The following is a 22,860-nucleotide window of genomic DNA, read 5'->3' as shown; positions in this document are numbered from 1 at the left end:
GATTGTGCAAATGTTTGTGTTTGGACAACATTGTGTTGGATGTTGGTGGGCTCTGCTTCCTATGTGTGTGTGCTGCCTTGTGTGTGAGATGTCCCTTCTTGTGAGGTTTTGTTCACCCTTCTCCCTTTCAGGCAGTGCGGTTTTCTATTCTGAGCTTGTTCAGTGGTGTGATGTTGGCAGATTATGTGACTTGTGCTCCTTGTTGCTGTGTTTCATTTTGGCCATTGTTAGTCTGTAGTTGTGCTGTACTTAATTGTGCATGTGTGCCATTGTGCCCATCTCCCCTCGTCCCCCCACTCCCTGCTTGTTCCTCTTCCTGGTGCTGTTGTGTCTGTAATTTTGTTACTCCACACATAAATATATGTAAAGAACAAATTAGAATAGTTCCTTGATTCTTGTAGATTGCAAAACTTCTCTCTATTGGTTATTTTTGAATTTTCCATATAAACAGTTTTTTGAATATTCAAGGACACATAGAAGTCAGAAGTACAACGTATTCTATCAACACTTTCTAGAACAATCTACAACACGTGCAGGTTAAAAGTTCATAATATTTTTTAAACCTATTGATATTTTTTTGCAATATTTTCTCGAACATTTAACGGCAAGTGCAGGTTAAAAGTTCACGATTGTTTTACGTTCGAACAGTGCCTTCCAAATGCAAGTAGCAGGTGTGGTTGAGCTGACCAAATAGTGGTCAGTAGTTTAGCGGCTTTATCCCCGAGTCCGGCAGCAGCTCAGCTTACGCCCCCAGCACCATCAGACCCGTACGAGTGAGTAGTTTGCACTTTACAAATACCGAATTGATTTGATATACGCAAATTTACCTTCGCACTCCCTGTATAACACCCCCTAAGCACCAGACAAAACTTACAGTGTTTGAAACAAAAGTTCCTCCGAGTAGGTATAACTACATGCTGACACTACTTGGACAGATGTGGCACAGCGGCCAGAGCACATGACTTCACAGCATATGGCACACAGTTTGGACTCACGCTTTCTTCCCCGAGTGCGGTAGCAGCTCAGCTTAGCAGCATGAGACTCTAGACAATACCTCACATATTTTCCGTACCCCAGCACTTTCAGACCAGTAGGGGTCAGTAGTTCATCCTAGTAGGTATAAACACATGCTGACACTACTTCCACAGATGTGGTGCAACGGAGAGGGCAAATGACTTCACAGCATAAGACACACAGTTTGGGCTCACGCTTTAATCCCCGAGTTCCTCAGAAGCTCACCTTAGTAGCATCAGACTCTAGGCAATACCTCACTTAATTTCCGTAGCCCAGCACTTTCAGACCGGTAGGGATGAGTAGTTCACTTTGCACCCCTGTATAGCACAGCCTAAACACCCCACAGAGGTTACAGTGCCTCTACCCTCCTCTTTCCTACTTTTTTTGCCCTTTTTTCCCCTTACTCGCTTCAACAAAATCACAAAATAACTGCCAACACTTCCTAGTTGCACCCGCTGGGAGCCAATAAGCAGCAAGCTCATGCTCTTAACGCCTCAGCCAATCGGATGGCAGAATTCCCAAATATCGATATCTGTATATTTCAATATTTATCCAAACCTACTGAATGGATTTACACAAAATAAACAAAAGCGTGCTTTGTAGACCTTTCCCTTCCAAATTTGGGGTAATTCCGTTCACCCGTTCGACCTGTAGCCAAGCTTTCAACATAGGAGCTGATATGAACAAAAAATTAGTTTGGAACATTTCATGAAGATTCATCAAACGATGCCAAAGTTATAAGCAAAACAAAAAATGCTCTTCCTATGGAAACTTGGTCCTAACTATAACTACCTACTGGCGACCGCCAGTAGGAAATATATATATATGCAAGAAGTGTATCCACACAGGATCGAAAGGCATGTGGCGGAACCCCTCGGTAAGCGTTCAAAGTAACTTTATTAAAGCGCTTGTGAGCTACGGACTGTCAACGCTTTCCGGTTGCACCCGGCAACCTTGTTCACGATAGAGTGCGCCATCTTGTGATACAATAAATAATAAAGTGCACAGTAAACATAAAAGAAATCTTCAGGTTAGGGGAGAAGAAAGATGTGAGTACAATGCATAGAATTGGTTGCCTAATCGATGGAGTGTGAATCACTAGTAAAGTATGTATATCTTTCATCACTAATGAGAAACAAGAAAACACATGTCACATTAGAAAACATCTGCTATATACAAATATTTACTATCCATAATAACTTATTTTTCAGTGCATGTGAAAAATCACAATAATTAACACTTGATAAATAATGATCGTCATAATAATGAATTTTATTAGCGTATTATGTGGGAGCAGATAAAAGCATAAAAACATACTACAAATGTTTGTAATATCTTAAAATTACCTCCAATCATAACAAACAAATCAAAAGACAAGTGCCTAACTCTTTTAAAAAAAAAAGACTCCCCTATAGTGACCTGTAATAAAGTGTAAAGCGCTATAAATACTATCTAAGAAGTCAGAGGTTAAAAAGTCCTTACTTCGCCTATAACAGACATGATACAGATTCTAACGGAAGCCAAAATAACAAATATCTCATCTGATCAAAATACTGCCAGTCAGCTAGCCCAGTGGCCAATAACTATATACTAATGAATACATACTGCAACATTTGGATATATCTGTGTATGGAGGTCTGGAGAAGAGAGGGAGAGAAGGAAAGGGGAGAAAAATAAGAGATTAATATATGATGTAGCATATATCCCCTCAATGAATGAAAAGATAGCAGTCATAAATGTAGGGCATAGCAGCATGTATGGCAACAATTATTTGAGGAGACAGGTATTCAGTTCTTCATCTATGTTAAAACCCATTGGTTCCTACTATCTAGTTCTAAAATGAACCACGTATTCAATTTATGCAGATCTTTTTCTCTGTTACCACCTATTTTTCTTTTTTCGAATTGTGTCACAAAGCTATGTTTCAAAGTGGCGAACAATAGGATAGCTACGATCCCTGTGCACGATGGCACGGATGTGTTATAATACCCTCTTATGTGCCGGAAAAGTGGTACTTCCCACATACACCTTTCTACAGGGACATGTGAGGATATAAACAACAAACTCTGATTTGCATGTCAGGTTACCTCATATCTTAATTTTCATACTGAATGGAGTTTAACCTATTGTTCGATTCTCTCCATTCTTGCATGCTTTACACTTAGAACACTTCCTAAAGCCATCATTCTTGGATAGCCAAGTTTGAGTTCTCGTTCTAGTATTAAACTTGCTCTTAATTGGCTGGTCTCTAATAGATTTGGCTTTTCTATAGCTTATCATTGGACGCTTGGAATCCAAATGGCCAATGGGCCAGAAGTCCATAGAAAAACATTTTTACTGATGCATATACTAAATATTACAGCCAGGACTCAGGTTAAGTTGAAGGTTACAAACAATACATGAACGGACATTAAACTCATCACTCACAGCAAACTTCTTGACATATAATAGTTTCTGCCCTTTACATTTCTCTGCTGCACAGACACCTCTAGCTGAGCATGGAGGGTCAGCCAGGATGACTGTAGGACCCTCCTGTACAGTGGGGTCGTGCGGGGCCTCTGTGAATGGTACTGGAAGGGCATACCCTTGATGTCCTGGGGCTTTATTCAGGGCCAGCATCGCAAGTCATCATAGCGTTTTCTGTGCATTTTGCCTCTCCTGTTGCATACCCGACTGTACTGCGTTGTGTGGCAATATCTCACCAGAACTGAGAATGCACTGCATTGCTCAACTGTGTTTTCAGGGCCCCCATAAAGCTGAGGGTACCAAGCAAGCACACCCTCACTAAAGATCTTCAATTTTCTCTTGGTCTAGGGGGGTGCCTTCTCATCTAGACCCTCAGCCATATTTGTGGCAGGATAGATTAACAGAGCTGCAGGATGGAGGGTGCTGCTTCTCTGAAATGGGGATAGCACAGAATGGTCACAAAATGGCTGACTTCCACTTTCTGTATGTCATTTCCTGTGAATTTGGGTTGATCTCCACCACGATTGCAGGGTCTCTACTCTTACTGTGGAGACTCCGCTCCGTATAAGGGGTGGAGACTCCACACACAGGGTGATTACTCTGCAATCAGAGAGAATATCAGTATACATACTCAGAAATGTGACTTACACAAGATTGATCCCGTCTGAGTGCAGAGTTTCTGCCCGAGTGTGGAAACTCCGTAGTCGTAAAAATTCTACTCAGAAATGCCTTTGTGAATATCAAAAAAGTAGTAAACTTAGACTTAAGTCTAATTTTATCTTTGCAGATCAGACCCCCTGTCACTGGGACCAATCTTTACCTGGCTGATAAGCCCATAATAAAGGTGAAGCCAATTATGGGTTGCATGTGTTCTGGTTCAGGGTGGACCTGGCTTGGCAGTTTGGGCTGGACTGCTTTCACTGGAGCAGGGACAAGTCAGATTTGCATATAGCTGTGTCCAAACTGAGGGCCCATGATGTGCAAAATAACAACGGATTGAAATGTGGCCCAAGTACTTACCAGTGGCTGAGGTGAATTCAATTATTCAATTCCTCATTTTTTTGCATACTTTAGTGTGTCACCCTAAGTGGGATGGGTATGCCCAGATGTGGATCATGTGCACACTGTGTCATTTAGAATCAAGCTATACCCTGCTGATGAGACGATGCTGGGGTGGCTGCATTTCAGTTCTGGGAGAACCTAGCTTTGCAGTATGGGCTGGACCGTTCCTACAGGAACAGGCTCAAGACAGATTTGCATATGGCTGGGTCAATATTGAGGTGCAAAAAATAGCAATAGACTAGGATGCGGCTGGAGTAATTACCAGTGGCTGAGATTAATTCAAGCATTCGATTTTTTTTTTTTTATACTTTAACCACATCGGTGCTCAGGACGGCTCCCGGCCGTCATGAGTCACGGTAGTCGTGTGCTCATGATGGCCTGGAGCTGTCCGACTGTTGCTGCTCCGCCCACGTGCGGCTAATTCCCCGCCTGTGTGGGCGAATTAATTAGTGGGCGGAGTTCGGACGACTCCCGGCCGTCATGAGCACACGTCCACCGTGATTTATGAAGGCCGGGAGCCGTCCTGGGTACCTGAGCGCCATGCCCTGCCCAACCCATCCTCGCATCGCAGCGGAATTTGCCGCACGTAGAAGGGGTTAATGTGTGCACACAGCCGACTAAGTTAGCAAGTTGCATATATACAGCAGGCTCAGTCAGTGAGCAGTGTGAACACAACAAGCTCAGTCAGCGACCAGTGTGTACATAGTAGTCTGAGTGACGAGTTGTGTGCACACAGCAGGCTCAGTCAATGAGTTGAACGCAAGCAGGAGGCTCAGTCAGCACTCTATGAGCATGCAAGAGGCTGTCAGCTGCTTCTGTGCATAGGCTCAGTGAGTGAGCTACATGTATGCAGCAGGCTAAGACAGTGAGCAATGTGCACACAGCACAGCACTCCCACTAAGGTGGTGGTATTGTGCTGGAGCTGGTTGTTTAACTTGGGGAGCACTCGAGGCTAGAGTGAAGCTGGAATGAATTATAATCAATTAAATGTTTGAAAAGCCTGTAGGTTTAGGTTGTCTGCCTTAGGTGTGAAGTAAACACGTCAGAATTGATATTTTGTTCATGTCCTTGTTTGTTACTGCTCAGCGGAGTCATCAAAATGTGAGGATCCTCTCTGGGCCACTCATATATATGAAAACCTAGCTGGATCTCGGAGGCAGGGCAGCTCTCCCTGGCATATACTCCCTCTATCCCTCCCTTCGATAACCAGACCTCGGAAGGCAGGCCTTCTCGGTCACAGGAATCTCCGCCTCCCATCAGGACTTGTAGCTTCTTAACTCACTGCTGCTCAGAGTGATCTCTGACCCCACGTGTGCAGTGCTGCTCATGGGCTCCGCATCTTCTCCAGATAGCTCCCTCAATCTGTCCTCCTTGAAGCCTACATACGTGCCACCAGGTACTGGCAGCTGTACTTCCATTCTGTGCTCCTTCACACACCTAGTAGTTACCATCTCTCCTGCGGCTCCTTCATCGCTGTACTGCTGGTCGAAGGAAGCCCCCCATCTATAATGCACCTCTGATTCCCAACTAAGGTCAACCATTTCAGCATCTGTCCTCTCTACCTGTGGCATAAAGTTTATGCTTGGGATCTTGCACCTCTCCCTAGCCGGCTCTTCCTTCTTGCCACAGTGGGGCTCTGCTTGCGATAAAATTCCCTACACTTTCACTGATCCCTGCCACTGCCTTGAGTTCTCCTGCCCTCTTCCCCATCAGAGGCAGTGCAGCTCAGGATGAAGTTTGATGACCTCCTTCTTGATGCAGGAGGCTTTGGAAGGTTCCAGGTCTTGATTTTGCTTTTCTTGGGCTTTGCCCGAACCATCGTCCCTTTCAACTTCCTGCTGAACAACTTCTTGGCTGCGGTGCCCCCCCACCACTGTGCCCTCTCTGATCAGGGTGAGTTTGGGAACCTCACTGAGGAGGAGCTGCTCCTCATCAGCATCCCCAGGGACCCTGATGGGGCCTTCAGCTCCTGCAAGATGTACAAAGAGCCCCAGTGGCACCTGCTGGAGAACTCCACCTGGAGAAGACTCAAGGACTACACAGTGGGACCACCCAACAACTCCACGTGGAGACCACCCAACACCTCCACCTGGAGACCATCCAACACCTCCACAGGGAGACCACCCAATGACTCAACCTGGGGACCAACCAACGCCTCCTCCCTGCAGAGCTGTCAGCATGGCTGGGCCTACGACCACTCACAGTTCACCTCTACGATAGTCACACAGGTAAGAGATGATTAGATGCTAACTGTTATCATACAGTTAAATTGAGCTTGAGAGTGTGAACAGTTAGGCCAGGAGTATGTGAGCATGACAGCTAAAGGATAAATAAAAAGCAATACTGCCTAAGACACTAAGTACTTGTTGGAAAGTACTGGAGTTATTTTACCGCATGGTAAATTCAAATATAATATTACAGTTTCTACTCCAAGTGTCATGTAATTGCAAGTAAAACTCCTTGAAATGAGGAATTACCATGTGGGGCAGATTTTTCCAGCTGTCTAACAGTACCGAATTCCATGTAGCTATTCCATGCAGTTTTACTGCATACATTTGCCACCTCCGTTGAGCATATGGCAAATGTCAGTGGGAGTCGATGCATGGAGTAGTGAGTGCGGGGGTAAACGTGGGGAGTAGAAGAGGTAAGGGGACTTTTTTTAACCAAAGAATGCATGCTTCCCCTTATTAGAAACAAAAGTGTCCACTGCAGCCAAAGTTATTGCATGATTTTTCCATCTAGAAACTAAATTTGGTATGTTTTTTTCCAAACCTGTTAAATCCAGGTACAGAAAACCCTAAAATATGATTATCAGGCAGAGCAAAATTAACACGTGCAAGCATGCATTCATTTCATTCCGCTTGACTGGGAATGGCACCCTAAAAGTCAAGAATGAAGCTAGATGGTGTGAAACCAGAAGGTAATGTTTGAATAGAAAAAATATGAACTTGAAGGGTGACCATATGAAACCCTTAGTCGTGGCCAAGAGTGAGACTGCTGTACAAGGAGTGACACTCATGACCAATGAATGAGGTTATACTGAAAGGAATTAAATGTACACCCGGTGAGTAAGTCTGTGGTCCAAAGAGTGAGACTTACATTTAATGGGTGTAGGATGGACACCTTTAACAGAGAAAAGAAAGCAGAGATTTGTTCATGTTTTAATATTCTACAAAGGCCCAGATATGATTCTCAAATAGAACCTTTTGAAAAACTGTCTGTATTAATGCTTACATGGCCATGTTCTCATTGTTTACTTTCATTAAGGCATCTCCAGAACACATTATAAAGTGTTCCCCTTTTTCATTTACTGCTTAAAGTATGTGCTGATAAGGGGAAAAATGAATGGATTTAGGTGATCTTTCTCATTTCTGTACGAGCAGGGACATTAAAGTACTAGCCATGAGGGAATAAACCCAACCATCTGGCAACATTAAATGAGTTAGACTCTGGTACAAGGAGTGACACTTGTATTCAGCAAGTAAGACTGTGTTCCAAAGAGTAAAGCTAATATTCCGTGGGTAAGACTGGTGCAAGTACAGAGAGTTAAACCAAATTAATGTAACAGCATACAAGAGTGAAACCCACAAACATCAACAGAGGCAATGCTCAAACCTATTGAGTGTGATAGGACTCCAAGGAGTTAAGTTCACCTCCAATGAGTGAAAACCTACTTCAAGATGTGAGATTTACTCCCAATGACTACAGCTGTTTTCCAAGGAGTGCACTTGACACCTTTCAAGAAGCGAAAGTCCCACACAATTAGTGAGGCAGCAGGCAAGTGAGATAGTCTTGTAACCAAAGCATCAGACTGTGCTTATGAATAGATAGATAGATAGATAGATAGATAGATAGATAGATAGATAGATAGATAGATAGATAGATAGATAGATAGATAGATAGATAGATAGATAGATAGATAGATAGATAGATAGATAGATAGATAGATAGATAGATAGATAGATAGATAGATAGATAGATAGATAGATAGATAGATAGATAGATAGATAGATAGATAGATAGATAGATAGATAGATAGACAGACAGACAGATCATTTTATTGCACAATTAATTAAAATCATTGCAACAAACTGGGTAAAAACAATGTAAAGGGCATAATTTCCAATTTTAAAATGGGCTATAACATTATAACATCCTGTTATTTTTTTTTTAAGTTTAGACATCACGCTGTCAGCTGTAGAAACATCGAGAATTAAAACACTGTGACTGTGCTTCTAACAGTGCCTTTGCTTTTAGGAGTGAGACTCATATTCAGTAAGTTTGTCGTAATACCTAATGAGATCCCTGTGCTGATTCATTCATAGTCAAAACCCTTGTACACCAAATGTCCAAGGCCAAATCCATGTGGCAGCTTTCATTCTTAGATGCCGTGGCCGAGCAACCAGCAAAAAAATTAAACCAACAAGGGTGCCAACTTCTCCTGAAATCCTAGGCACTGCTCTGGAATTGCTCATGAAAGAACTGACAAACATTAATGGATTTAACACTAGTGTCAATTCAGCAATAACCACAACAAACACAGATACACAGTCCCAAGAGATGAAAACAAAATTCCAGCAACATCTCAGAGGTGAAAAATCTTCTCTACAAGCAACTGAATTGGGACAATGAGATGTGGAACTTACACAAAAAAACTATTGATTTAGAAGAGCGTAGTTGCAGGGAAAACATAAGGATCATGGGGATAACAGTGCACTCTGAGAAAGAAGGCATGTTTGCCGTCTTGGGTACCCTGCTACCAACACTGCTGACCACCTCATTTAACCCACTTCAGAGAGTGTAGCAAGTCAGATCCTGGACTGCACTCAGTAAGACCCACCCATTACACATCTTGGCCTGCTTCACAAGGCACCAACAGGTAAGACAAATTAAACTGGAAGCAAACAAAACGACCTCCGCCTTTCTGTAGAATCCATGTCTAGGTTAGCTGACAGTTGGGCTCTTGTGCATTCACACTAGACAGTCACAAAAAGGGAGCTGAGGTGTGCCTTGCATATGCTGATGGGCCTTCCTGAGTTAGAGTTGTTTGAGGAGTTGTCACTTAAACCTGAATAGGGATGTGCTTCTCCTCACACTAAGCTCTCTCCAGCTCCCTGTAATTGGTCTGGAGCCAGGTCAGGAAAAGGCAGGGGTGTGTGCACTACAAAGACTTCCCTCTGAAGTTTGCCTACTTCAAAGGCAGAGAAGGGTATAAGTATTGGAACTCTGAAACCTCAATATGAGTACACTTTAGAATAAGAACATTCTGCCATGAAGAAGAACAAGATGTTGTAGCAGGGACCGCCACTCTGCCTGTTGCTTTGTTGTGCTGGCCTGCAACTTGCTGCTGGGAGTAAAAGGACTAGACTTTGCTTTCTGTAGCTTGCTTCCAAGGTTCGTCAATGGCTTGTGTGTGCTAGCCTCCTGTTAAGAAGCCTCAAGGCCATCAAAGACTTCACCTACCAGTGCCTGGGCTCTTGTTCTGAGAGTCTTGACATGCCAAGTGTTGACAAATCCAGTTCCTGAGCCCTAGGAAGTGTAACCTTTTGAGAAAATCCATGCATCAACTCTCAGCACCCGTTTCCTCGATGCAGCACTGACGTGCATCTGAGGAATCGGCACATGACCATTGTGCGGCTGAAGAATTGACACAGCACCTGCCTTGCAGTTAAAAAAAATCACCTGAGTCCCGAGTGTCCTGCCGCAAACATCCGGGGCACCCGCTCCGACAGAGCCCGCTTGCCTTGCAGTTGTGAAATCGACACAGCACCTGCTTTGCTGTTACTGTAAGGTTTTGGTGCTTCACCAAGTTTACATGGTTTTGTAAATCAGGGGATGCGTCAAAATACATTGTTGCTGCATGGGAACACCCATCGCACCGCCCATGGAAAGCATCACGAGTGCAGAATAAGGTAACACTGCGATTTGCACTGCCATGCCTTCCTCCATATATTTGTGGCCATTCAAAGCCACACAAAGTTTGCGCCACTGGAGCATTACAAAAAGTGACAATCCAGTGGCACAGAGGGATCATAAATATGCCCCTTTATTTTGCCTTGTTTCTTTCTCTTTTTGTCAAGTGGGCTGCATTCTGCAACACACATAGAAAGGAGAAAACATCTCTCAGGAAGGTGCCACTTCCTGCTCAAAAAGAATCCTGCCGACAACACTGGCACTTGCAAGGCTGGCTGTGTTGGTGCTAAGCTGCCAAAATGGCACCAGTGCAGGGGAAAAGGACAGGAATGCACCAAATAGATAAATACAGTGCATTCCAGCCATTTCACTTTGGCATAGGGCATTTCACCAAGGCGACTTGCTGCACTGTTTTACACCAGACCCCCATAAATGAGTTTCCAAATAAGTTGCTCAGGATGGATGCTGAGAAGTGATTGTTTCGCATATAAGAGAAACATTATGAAAGAGGGTAGAAAGTGGACCAGTTGCAGACTGCGTAATTTTACCAAAATGAGTCATTTAAAACAATCTGGGCATTTCTCAACACTGAAGTGACACTTCTCATATCCCCAGTGGATATAATCACAAAATATCAGAAATAATATGAATCCCTAAATACCTATGTGCTCTAGACAAACCGAGGTGGACTAATTTTGCCACTGACCCCAGTTACGCAACCTTGCAGTAGACCAATCTAACACAGTGGAAGGGAAAGTTATCGCAGAAGAAATAGCTAGGGCAATAAACAGTATATCCGCTGGCAATGCACACGGAGATTACGGTTTCTCAGAGGAATGTATTAAAATGACTAAATCACTGAAAAAACAATTTTTAGCATCAGTATTTAATGAAGAAATAGATAAGGGATACTAGAATTATGACCTTAACAGAGGAAGTGTATCAGTAATACTTAAACCAGGAAAGGACACCCTAGAATGCTCTAGTTACTGCCCTATATCACCCATAAACTCAGATGTAACGATACAGGTCACAGTTCATAAATGATAACAAAAGCATTAATAAAGCTAGCATTAAAATACGGAGGGAGTGCAATTATTACCACCATGGCGGCCTTTATGGCAAAATCTGACCCACTTTTGACTTGTGGGTCGATGGTATTAACCCCTTCGCTGCTAGGCTCCCCCCATGCTAAGCTTTAAGTTTGGCTATTTGGGGTTGTTCACGCTTAGGCCCCTGTAACTTTTTGCACACATAATGTATCCACTCCAAATTTGCGTCCTTTTTTTCCAGCATCTTGAGAATTCTAAAGGTACCCAGGGTTTGTGTATTCCCCTGAAGGGGACCTAGAAATTGGCCAAAATACAGCTATTTCGTTTTTGTGCTGCAGAAGAAAACAACTGTTTTCTTTCACTGCAAAAGGCATCAATAAAGGGTTTGTGGTGCTAAAATCCCCATCTTCCCAGCTTTCAGGGACTGGCAGACTTTGGTCAGAAAACCAAACTTTTCTACACAATTTCGGCATTTTACTGTTAGTGGTAGAAATGGGTGTGAAACCAATAATGGATCCCAGAAAACTATACATTTCTGAAAAGTAGACAACATTTTGAATTTATCAAGGGGTCATTAGTGTTGATACTTCAAGGTCTTTTATAGAAACTAACAGTTGAAATAAAGAAATCTTGAAATTGAGAGAAATAAACATCCCTCTGTGCCAATGTTTTCACCTGTAATACCAGCAATATACCATTAAGTCTGCTGGATCCTTCTGTTTGTGGAGATCTATAGGACTTGTAGATTCACCAAGAACCAGAGGAACCCAGAGACAATAACTGAGCAGCGTCTTGCAATGGTTTTTCATTGTGTACCGGGTGTATAGCAATTCATTTGGTAAAATAGTGAAAAATAGGTATCAAAGACACCTATGTATTTCAAAAATGGGAACAAAATATAGAGTTTAGAAGCAGTGGTTATTTGTACATATCCGAAATTGTGGGTACCCTTACTAACATGTAAATGAGAGAACATTTTCAAAATGTCTTTATTTTTACCCACTGTCCGACATTTGGAAGGCAGAAATGCAAGGAAAGTCAATTGACAATAACACTTGTTCTACTATTCTGTATTACCCTAAGTCTCCCAATAAAAATAGTACTTAACTTGTGTGGGTAGGCCTAGTGCCCGTGACAGGAAATAGCCCAAAACACAACGTGAACACATCATATTTTTCCAGTGAAAACTGACCCTTTTTTTGCAATGTGCCTAGCTGTGGATTTTGGACTCTAGCTCAGCTGGCACGTAGGGAAACCTAACAAACCTAAGCATTTTTTAAAACTAGCACCTAGGTGAATCCAGGAAGTTGTGACTTGTTTGGCTCTCACTAAGTTATGTTATCAAGAATCCGTTGCAAACCTCAAACTTTGTAAAAAAAAAAAATAATTCTCACATTTCTGTGATGGAAAGTTCTGGAATTTGTAGGGAGCCACAAACTTCCACCCACCCAGCATTCCCCCGAGTCTCTAAATGAAAATGGTACCTCACTTGTGTGGGTAGGGCTTGTGCCTGCGACAGGAAACAGCCCAAAACACAACAAGGACACATCACATTTTCCAGTGAAAACTGACCCTTTTTTCACAATGGGCCTAACTGTGGATTTTGGTCCCTAGCTCTGCCGGCACCTAAGGAACCCTAGCAAACCTATACATTTTTTTAAAACTAGCCACCAAGAAGAATTCAGGATGGGGGACTTGTGTGGCTCTAACCGGGTTTTGTTACCCAGAATCCCTTGCAAATCTCAAACTTGGTAAAAAAACGAACACATTTCTCTCACATTTCTGTGATGGAAAGTTCTGGGATCTGCATGGAGCCACAAACGTCCATGCAACCAGCATTTCCCTAAGACTCTCTATAGAAATGTTACCTCACTTGTGTTGGTAGGCCTAGTGCCCGTGACATTAAAGTGCCCAAAATGCAATGTGGACAGATCACATTTTTCAACAGAAAAGTGACCTTTTTTTGCAATGTGCCTAGCTGTGGATTTAGGACCGTAGCTCAGCTGGCACCTAGGGAAACCTAGCAAACATTTAAATTTTTTAACACTAGACACCTGAGGGAATCCAGGATGGGGTGACATTTGTGCCTCTCACCAGGTTCTGTTACACAGAATCCCTTGCAAACCTCAAACTTTGTAAAAAAAAAAACACATTTCCCTCACATTTCTGTGATGGAAAGTTTTGGAATCTGCAGGGAGCCACAAACTTCCCCCCACCAAGCATTTCCCCAAGTCTCCCAACAAATATCATACCTTCCCTAAACACTTTCTAGTGCTTAAGAACCAATAGTGTCAAATTGGGACATCTTTTCGTAATTGACCGAGACAAGTTCAAAGTTTGAGGCGGACTGCAAGGGAGCCCTGGTCAGATACAGTAAGCGGGAGGCCTTGTTCATAATTTTACCTTGGCACTTAGTCGTTTTTTCAGGAGGATTGTCTCTCAACATTGAGCAAGGATCCTCTTCAGGCTAGATACAGTGCGCTTTTGTTGGACTGATCCAGCACTAGCCCCCAGTCAACTCCTGGAAGTCTTGACCTCTGGACCTATCAGCTGGACGAAACTGAAATCCAGGCTGGTTCACGGCTGAGGGTCGTTGCCTTGACTTTCGATGTAGAGTCACCTTTTGGAGCTTTTTGCCAAAAAGTTCCCAAACTTCACCAAACTTCTGGATCTTCTTCCAGGAAGTCTCTTTGAGGGTTCAAAGTGTCTACAATACCAAATCAGGGGTCTAGACTCTCGGTGATGGTCCTTGGGATGTTGAGACTACAGTTTCCACAATGCACCTCGCCAAATCCTTCAAAGTCCACTGGACCCACTCCATAATGGTGAAGCCTTGGTGGAGATGATGCAGGAGGTCTCAGTTAACCTGGGGCTTGCAGGAAGTCCATTCGTAAATCCTTCTTGAAGCAAAGTCCTTAGGGCTGTAGTCTCAGAATGTGCAGAAGTTGCAGTCCCTCAGAGTTTAGAGATCAGGTTTCCAGGAGGGCAGTCCTTCTTCTCCTTGTAATTTCAAGCAGCAGGTCTGAGTTGCTTGACAACTCTTCCATATTTATGCAGTATTCCTGGGTGTCAAGCAGGGGAGGACTCCTGACCAATGAGATACAGGGTGCCACCCAGGTGTATGACCGCTTTCTCCAATGTTTGGCACAGTTTTCCCTCAGGAAGCAGCATTCTTCAAAATCCAACATGGAGAAAGTCTCTTCTTGGAGGTTAGATCAGGCCAATCAACTAGTCTGGCTAAGATTCCTTAACACTTCCCATTCAGCCCTGTCACTAATCTAATTACAGGAGCTCCTGTGTGACTGGGGTTGCAGGAGTTGAGCCTGTGCTGTCCCAAAGTGTCCTTCTCTCTATGAAGGCCAGTTCTGTGTCGCCATACTTACCCTGTTTTCAACTTCTGCGGTTTCAGTTCTCTCACACAGGAAATCCATTTTCTCTGTAGCAGGTCACTTCACACCTCATTAAGACAGCTTGGCTCAGCCTGGCAGAGGGCATTTGGAAAGCTGGGCTTTGGCTTACAGAAAAGAACGTTTAATAACTTCTTTTCTGTGATAATTATTGTGAATCTACAGTAGAATGTTGTTAGATTAACCATAAGTATAATTTTAAGTCCACAAATGACATTTTTAGCTTGCTCCTGTCAATATTTATACTTAAATAAAGCAATCCAATGTTATGTTGCTCGGATATGAATTTGCGTTATATAAATGAAAAGACAAGAGGAGTTTGACAGAACAGGAACAAGTTGGTTCAATTAAACACTGCAGCTGTGAGAACCTCGACAGAGAGCATCTACTCAAAGTCTCTCAGTGTACAAGGTTTTGGCCGATTTTATATACAGTACATGAAGTACAATAAATCAATTTTCTACATTCCAAAAAGCATTTGAGTTGTAATTCAATTGAGTGTGTGCATCTGAAAAGGACACAGGTGGCTCTCGACCTCTGGGACCTCTGGGAGGTGGCTCTCGACCTCTGGGAGAGCTAGTGTGTATGTGTCCAGGTGCCCGGCATAAGTAGCACGTAATCATTATGTGTGGTGTGCATGTCATATCCTGATTGGTTCAGTGTTTCTATTTACATGTTGTATGTAGCTTTGTGGTATTTTAGGGAACTTGAGTCCTTGGCCAAATGGGTTTTATTGCGGTCAATTTTCTCTGACCTTTTTGTGGTGCAACTATCTTTCTGTGGGATCGATCAGGGTTTTTCCTGGTGGCGCATTTCTCTTTAGGTTATGAGAGACCCAACCTTTGGGAGGTCACCTTGGGTGAATCCGACAGTAATGATGTGAGTTTGTTAGAATTCCTAAAAATAATATGGCAGTCACTGGTATTGTTTTAAATACTGTGCATATAGTTGTCATCACATACACTGACATCATTCTTACTGGTATCAACACAGTTAAGTTTGCTTAGGTCATCATAACTTACATCAGCATTGTTCTTACTAGCAGCAGTTTATTATATGAGCATGGGTTATGACATACATTGATATTGTTCGTGCCGGTGTTGGCGCTACTGTGCGGGCACTGGTTATCACATACATTAACATTGCATTAGCGGGTACTGACATGGTAGTGTGGGCACAGGTTATGGCATACATTGATATTGCATTTATTGGCATTGCTGTTGTCGGGTCTGCACACATCATGGGAATCTTTGACATCGTATTCACCCATTCCTACCCTCCACCGTCTAGTCGATTCCTCAAATACTGAATCCTCCTCCCATGTCATGACAGTTATGTTATTAGAAAGTGTGTGTGTGTAGTGCAGTTACATTTTCTCTATCTATGTGTATACTACCTAATTTGAGGACTGTGTTTTCACAGCACCAAACCCCTACTTGAAGGACATCACATAACAGAAGTAGAGCAATGAAAATTGACATCAATGATGTGAATTGTTTGAATACCCATAAGGGGATCCGCAAAAATATACTTTGCAACCAGTCCTGCTCTGGGGCACCTTCCGCCTTCTTCATGTTGGCTTACAGATGATGCAGTTCTTAGATAGCATGGGCAAATATCCTGTTATCCAGATCTTTTCAAGGAATACATGTAAAACAAGAAGCACCAATCTTGGCACACACCCCACCCTCCATAGTGATCATCAAGTCCAACACGTACTGATGATGCATCACCATGAGGCGGATAGCTCTCAATTCCTCCTAGCATTTAGGCCGAGCTCAGTACCATTGATCATCTTGATCATCTCCCACCTGGCTATTTGTAACCAGTGCCCATTAGCTTTTCTTTGTATGATGAAAAAGGGTATTGACCTACCGGCATTTAGATGAGTCTCTGTGAACAGTCTGAATTCTTCTAGAATGTCCTTGTACTGAGCCCAGCCAAATACTCAGCAGTTCTTCTCCTTCGAGCCTGATGTTGTTAAAGAAGGTAGCCCCAAAGATGTTAAGGCCCCCTTGGATCGCAGATGGAGGTGGGAGCGGATGTGTTTGTGCATTGGTGAGGTGATCTTGCTATCTTCAGGAACCCCTTTTCTACAAAGTGCCACGGCCAAACAGTGTCATTCCCAATTGTGTCCTTCCTGACCACCTCAGACTGAATGTCATTTCGCTCGGTGAAGAGCAAAAATACAGTGGAGCTGGTCTCATACTGGGTGCTGTTTACTAATGTCCTACGGGGTTCTACTCTATTGGGTAGGATGTATAAGGCACTTTGGGGCAGATGTACAACAGTTTTTAGCAGTCGCAAACAGGAAATCAGGCCATTTGCGACTGCTAAATAGGTCTGTGCAATGTAAAAACCCTATTTTGCGAGTCAGTAACCTATTACCCACTCGCAAAATAGGGTTTGCCACTCACTATTAGGAAGGGGCGTGCAAAGGGCATCCCTTCTTTATAGCGAGACGCAGTTCCATGTACGATTGTTTTGCCTCCGCAACTGCAGTTTACAACCTATTTCAAAAAATAAAAATGGAACGTTTCTGTTTCATTTTTTAAGAGTAGGCAGTGGTCCATCTTAAAAAATATTTTTGCTGCCAGTCACAAAGGAGGGACCCCTTCCCCTTTGTGATTGGCAGTGAAAATATATTTTAGGAGGTGGCAGGGGTCCCACAGACCACTGACTACTCTTAAAAAATGAAACAGAAATGTTTCATTTTTCTTTTTTAAATGAAGAGATAGGCAGAACTCAAGCAGCACTCAGAATAGTATCCCCCCAGGGTATGCAAGTTCAACTCTTACATGGACCTTGCTTTTATTCACTTTTATTTATTTGTTCTCACTTGCCTATGCCAATAGCTATTTGTTACTTCTATCATTGCCGTTTTTTTGCTTTGTATAGTATTTTAACAGTGTTTGCTAGTTTATTTTAATAGCAGCTCCAAAAGCACTTATCCTTTCCTTAGTTGCAGGCGGTGACCTGCTTACCTCTTGGTGCCTCATTTCTCATTCCTTAGCTCCCCGGTCCGACGCAGTTTTGCTGTTTGAGCGGAGCGAGCTCAAGATGTGATTCCTGTGATGCGGCCATACCGCGATGGCCGCCAACTAGTGGACGGCTGCGGTCTAGCTGCTACAGCTTCAGCAATAAAATGCAAGCCTTGTGCTGACGTGCTGTGGGTGCACCACTGGCATGCTTAAGGCGCGCCAAAGGCAAGCTCGTCTGTGCCCGTCCATGCCCAACTGTCGCCAGGCACCAGCAACCCTGCATCTCGCTCCACAGGTAACTCTGCCCACCCCACACTTTCCTATAAGAGCAATGATATAAAGAGACTTAAACCTAACTGCTCACATTGAACTCCTCATCTTCCCATCCGCTTTGAAGGCCCTTTTTCATGTTGGGCTTACAATTTATCTTCCTCTACAATATCATTAGACAAGGAAGCCAGCTCCTCGCTCCACACTCAGGCACGTGGAGTCCCTGACAAGACACAGAACCAGCTCTCCATGCGCAAATGCAGTTATTTTAATGCTAGTTTAGTCCCCAAATTCAGTTGCAATTTGGGATCTCCTAACCTCAATGCAACCAGACCTATGTTTCATTACAGAAACTTGGGCGCATATTTACAAGGGCTTTATCTTTTAAAGCCAAAAAAGCGGAGATAAAAATATCGCCCTATTAACAAGAGGGTGCTAACATGCATTAGCGCATGTTAGCACCCTTTTACCCAACGCCTCCCTTTGCATCTCTATTGAGATGCAAAGTGGGCGTCACTGGGCAGGACAACCTTGTAAATATTGCTGATGTACACATTGCGATATTTACAAGTCCGCCAAGGCATTTAGCAGACGTTAGTTTTGGGCGAAAACCACTGTTTTCGCCAGAAACTAACGTCTGCTAAAATGCAGAATTAGGCATACCTATAATGGGGTGGATTGTGCCTGTGGGTCGTATCAGCAAGGTTATCGCCGTTTTGCAGGGAACATCGCTGTAAAACCAGCGATGTTCCCTGCAAAATGGCGATCTCCCCGCTATCGCTTGTAATTATATCGCCCTGGGGATACGCGTTGTAAATAACACGCTAACAAGGCGATATAATCAAGCAATAGACGACGATAAATAGATAAGCGCTAAGCGCGCTTTGTGTCTATTTATCGCCGTCCTTGTAGATATGCCCCTTGGTTACACCAGACAGCATTACCCAGCATTCCGATAGCACTTCCTGAAAATGATAAATTAGACAGGACAGAGGAATCAAACCGGGAGGTGGAATAGCCCAACCCTTCTGTGAGACCTTCAAAATCGAAATCCCTGACTCTCTTCTCACCAACTGGGTTGAATTGATTCTGTTTAAACTCCACCCCACAAATGGCAGCTCCTGGATGTGTCCCCCCATCTACCGTCCCCCTGGACCAAAAAAGGATTTTAGCTCTAATCTAGCAGAGCAACGTGCACCCCACGTACTCGCCGCACATGATTTTCTTCTGATTGGGGATTTTAACTATCATGTTGACAATACCACAGATCTTGAGGTCCCTACCTTACTAACACATTTGGAAATGCCAAACTTACAGTTAATGAAAACTGGCCCCACCCACGAAGCAGAGCATTCGTTGGACCTTATATTTTCGACCAGTAAGCTCCTACTTTCTGATACCCCACTGCCACTAACATTGACGGATCATTTTTTGATCAATTTCCAAATTCCACTAATCATGATATTTAAGACATCAAAGGCTGAGCACCAATCCACCCCCATATTCAAAGAGGCACTTCGCTCTTATCATGCTCAAATAAAGATTGCTCGTAATCAATATGTATTTTTCTTAAAATCAACCAGGCCGGTTACTCCTCCAAGGAACTCTTTAAAATTGTAAAATCCTTTCCCAAACCCCAGGCTTGTTAGCCTGTTCCCCCCAAGCATCTCAAGTCTTCTGCGATACCGTGGCAACTCACTTTCAAAGAAAAATTTACAATATTTACAATAATTTTCAAACCACTCTCATCCCCCTCACTGTTATTCAACATTACTCTTGCCCGAAATCACTTAACTATTTTCAGCCCATCCCACTAACCCAAATGATGAACTCACTAGCCATGGCTAAGTCTGGCTACCCTACTGATCCCTGCCCCTAAAAAATTATCTCACTTCTCTCCCCTTATCATGGAACTATGCAACCAATCATTTTTTTTCCCTCTGAGTTTTATATAGTGCAAACTCGACCCAAATGTATCAGGCATCAGAGTGCTCTACATGAGCATCAGTTGTGTTACACAAGGACACATTCATTTTTTGTAGTGATCCAGCGGGTTACCAACCTCAGGTAGTCAACTACTATATACTCACCTGGGCCCGTAAACTCACACACATTCACATAGGCTAGTAAATCCCACTGGGGGCGTCAATTTACGATTACACTTGATTAGTTACCTGTTAATTTAACTAATCTTTCACTGATCAAAAAGTTATTTCCTCTGGTCAATTGACCTTTTAGTTGGAACTAGTTGATGGTGAAATGACATATATCTAATTCCTTTCTGGTTTGAAATAATCACAGACTCTGGAAAGTTTTGAATGTTTATTTGGTTAATTTCACGAGAGCAAATTCATATACAGTAAGAACTCCATTTCTCCAAGGAAGATTGAAATTTACACAACTAGGTAATTCGTCTATTCAAACATTATTACCAACAATGACAGCACCTGGAGAGGAGAGGAAAAAGAGAGCAGTACAATGACATACTACACAGAATTATATTTACCTAGGATGGTGTGGAAACCAACCCCTTTGCCAAGGAGCTGGGAAGGTCACCTGGGACAGATTCAGGTGACAAAGCTTCAGGACAGGTTACAGGACAGGATAGGTGACCTCTTCTAAATACGATGCCTGCGTCATACCCCTCTCTGACACTATCTTCCTCCTCGATTCTGCTGCGATCGTCTTCTAATTCTTTGCCTAATTTCCCTCCTCGATTCTTCCGCGATCTTCTTCTAATTCTGATTAAGTTTAGGATCTAAGTTCTGCAATTCGATTCTTGTTCAGCATTTGTTCAGGTCTCGGAGAGCATCCCGGTCTTTCATCAGCTCAGCAACACAAGCCACAGATAACTAACTAGCTAAACCACCTCAATTATACTTTCCTAATGGTATGTGCCACCCCTAAATGTTTCAAATTTATTAAACTCCTAATTCTGATTGGACGAGCAAGGGGGGATGATCATCACACCATGCTAAGTTTTAATAATTTTCCCTAGTTTGTTGTTTAGTGTTCCCGCCCCTTACTTTATTTTCCCAAGCTTTATTTCCCACTCGCATTTCACATTTTATCAACAAAAATTATACATATAACAGTTGTCTTGTTCATCCTGCAGGATGTCCCTCACTTTCCCAGGACATGTTGCGAGCGCGGCCTTGGACGGGATCCAAGCACAACCTCATGGCTTCTGGCTGGTTGTTACTGCGCCTGCATGAGGAGTCTTGTGTAGTATAGACTTAAGCGTCGCTCAGAGGCCCAAATACGAACTAATAAAGAGGTCAAAAAGAAACATGTTAAAATCAAAATAAAATGATTTCACTGTATACCACCTATCACTACTCTAATCCCATTTACTTTTAATAGGACTCTCTGCATTAGCATTTAGTAAATAGCATGTTTTAGTTTCGGCAAGGCAGATGCTTAGCATGTGAGATTCCAAGCGGCCATTTTAAAAGCAAGTGCATAGAAGCCGAAAATTCCCTCCAAGCAAAGACTCGTCATACTGCGTAGATGCAGTTGACACATGTGCAATACAGCTTCCCGCTTTAGCAGCCATTTTAAGTTTCAATCGAGTTACTTGTTAGTAAAACACATATGCAAGCGTCATTCTATCTAGAATATGGAATGTGGTGTACGTTAGTTTCCACAAAACATAATTAATACAGTGTTATACGGTATATGAGAGGATCGCATCCGAGCAAGTCTCTTTTATACGAGTCCTTGCTCCATCAGTAGGCACGGGGAGATTAAGTGATTTGCCCAGAATCACAGGATGTTGAGCGACATTGCTGAGACTCAAAGTCGGTTCCCCACATTAGAGATTGACCGCCTTAGCCATTAGGCTACATCCTCTCACCAAATCATTGAGCCCAACCGCAGTTCCAAGGATATGGAAAGCAGTCCACGTAACTCCTATTTTGAGGACATCCACCACTGACCAGAAGGACCCCCCAGAAGGACCCCAACCACTACTATCCCATATTTCCCCTCCCCTGCTTGGAAAGATATTGGAGTCCCACATTAGCAAACAACTTATGCTCTACCTCGAACAGAACAATCTGTTAGACATCTCCGAATCCGGTTTTAGACCAACTCACAGCACTGAGACTGCTTTACTTGCAGTAGTAGACACCATTAAAATGTTGCTTGAAAATTGACAACCAGCTAAGCTGGTGCTGCTTGATTTATCGAAAGCTTTTGATACCATCTCGCACACAGTCTCACTGCTACGCCTGCAGCAGATAGGTATCAAGGATTTAGTCCTTGACTGGTTGAGCAAATTCCTTAAAGTCTGAGTCCAAACAATCTCTATGGGAACCATTATACTCTAGGACTCTCCCCTTGAACAAAAGAGTTCCCCAGGGCTCTTCGCTGAGCCCAACACTTTTCAATATAGATGTAGCGCCTTTGGCCCATCTGATCCTTTGGTTTTGAAACACTCTCATATAATGACAACACTCAATTGGTTGTCTCTTTCAGGCAGGACATTGAGAATGTTAAACACAGATTCTCTACCTGCCTCCAGGATGTCCTCTCATTGCCTTCAGCTAAATGGTAAAACAGAAATTCTTATTTTTGGCAAAGCCCAAAGTCTTTGGACTGAGGATTTATGGCCAGAGGACTTAGGCCCCTCCCCTTCTCCTAGTAGAATGTGTAGAAAGATCTTTAAATGGCTCCCATTGCAGTAACGTAAAA

At 43.1% G+C, this 22,860-nt stretch overlaps 1 protein-coding gene across 1 annotated transcript in view; it reads left to right on the top strand.

Annotated features, from left to right (window-relative positions):
• Positions 1-5,694: 5,694 nt before the first annotated feature.
• Positions 5,695-22,860, top strand: part of LOC146813687 (solute carrier family 22 member 7-like) — a 217,197-nt gene continuing 200,031 nt past the window's right edge. Inside the window, exon 1 of the mRNA XM_085610180.1 lies at positions 5,695-6,770. Within this exon, the coding sequence (XP_085466306.1) occupies positions 6,273-6,770 (498 nt within the window). The 5' untranslated portion in view covers positions 5,695-6,272. The remainder of the gene's footprint in view (positions 6,771-22,860) is intronic.

The sequence above is a fragment of the Triturus cristatus genome, chromosome 6, assembly GCF_964204655.1.
Source record: "Triturus cristatus chromosome 6, aTriCri1.1, whole genome shotgun sequence".
NCBI classification, from domain to species: domain Eukaryota; kingdom Metazoa; phylum Chordata; class Amphibia; order Caudata; family Salamandridae; genus Triturus; species Triturus cristatus.
Note: the sequence above shows the minus strand (reverse complement) of the source record. Positions and strands in the feature narration are given on the sequence as shown.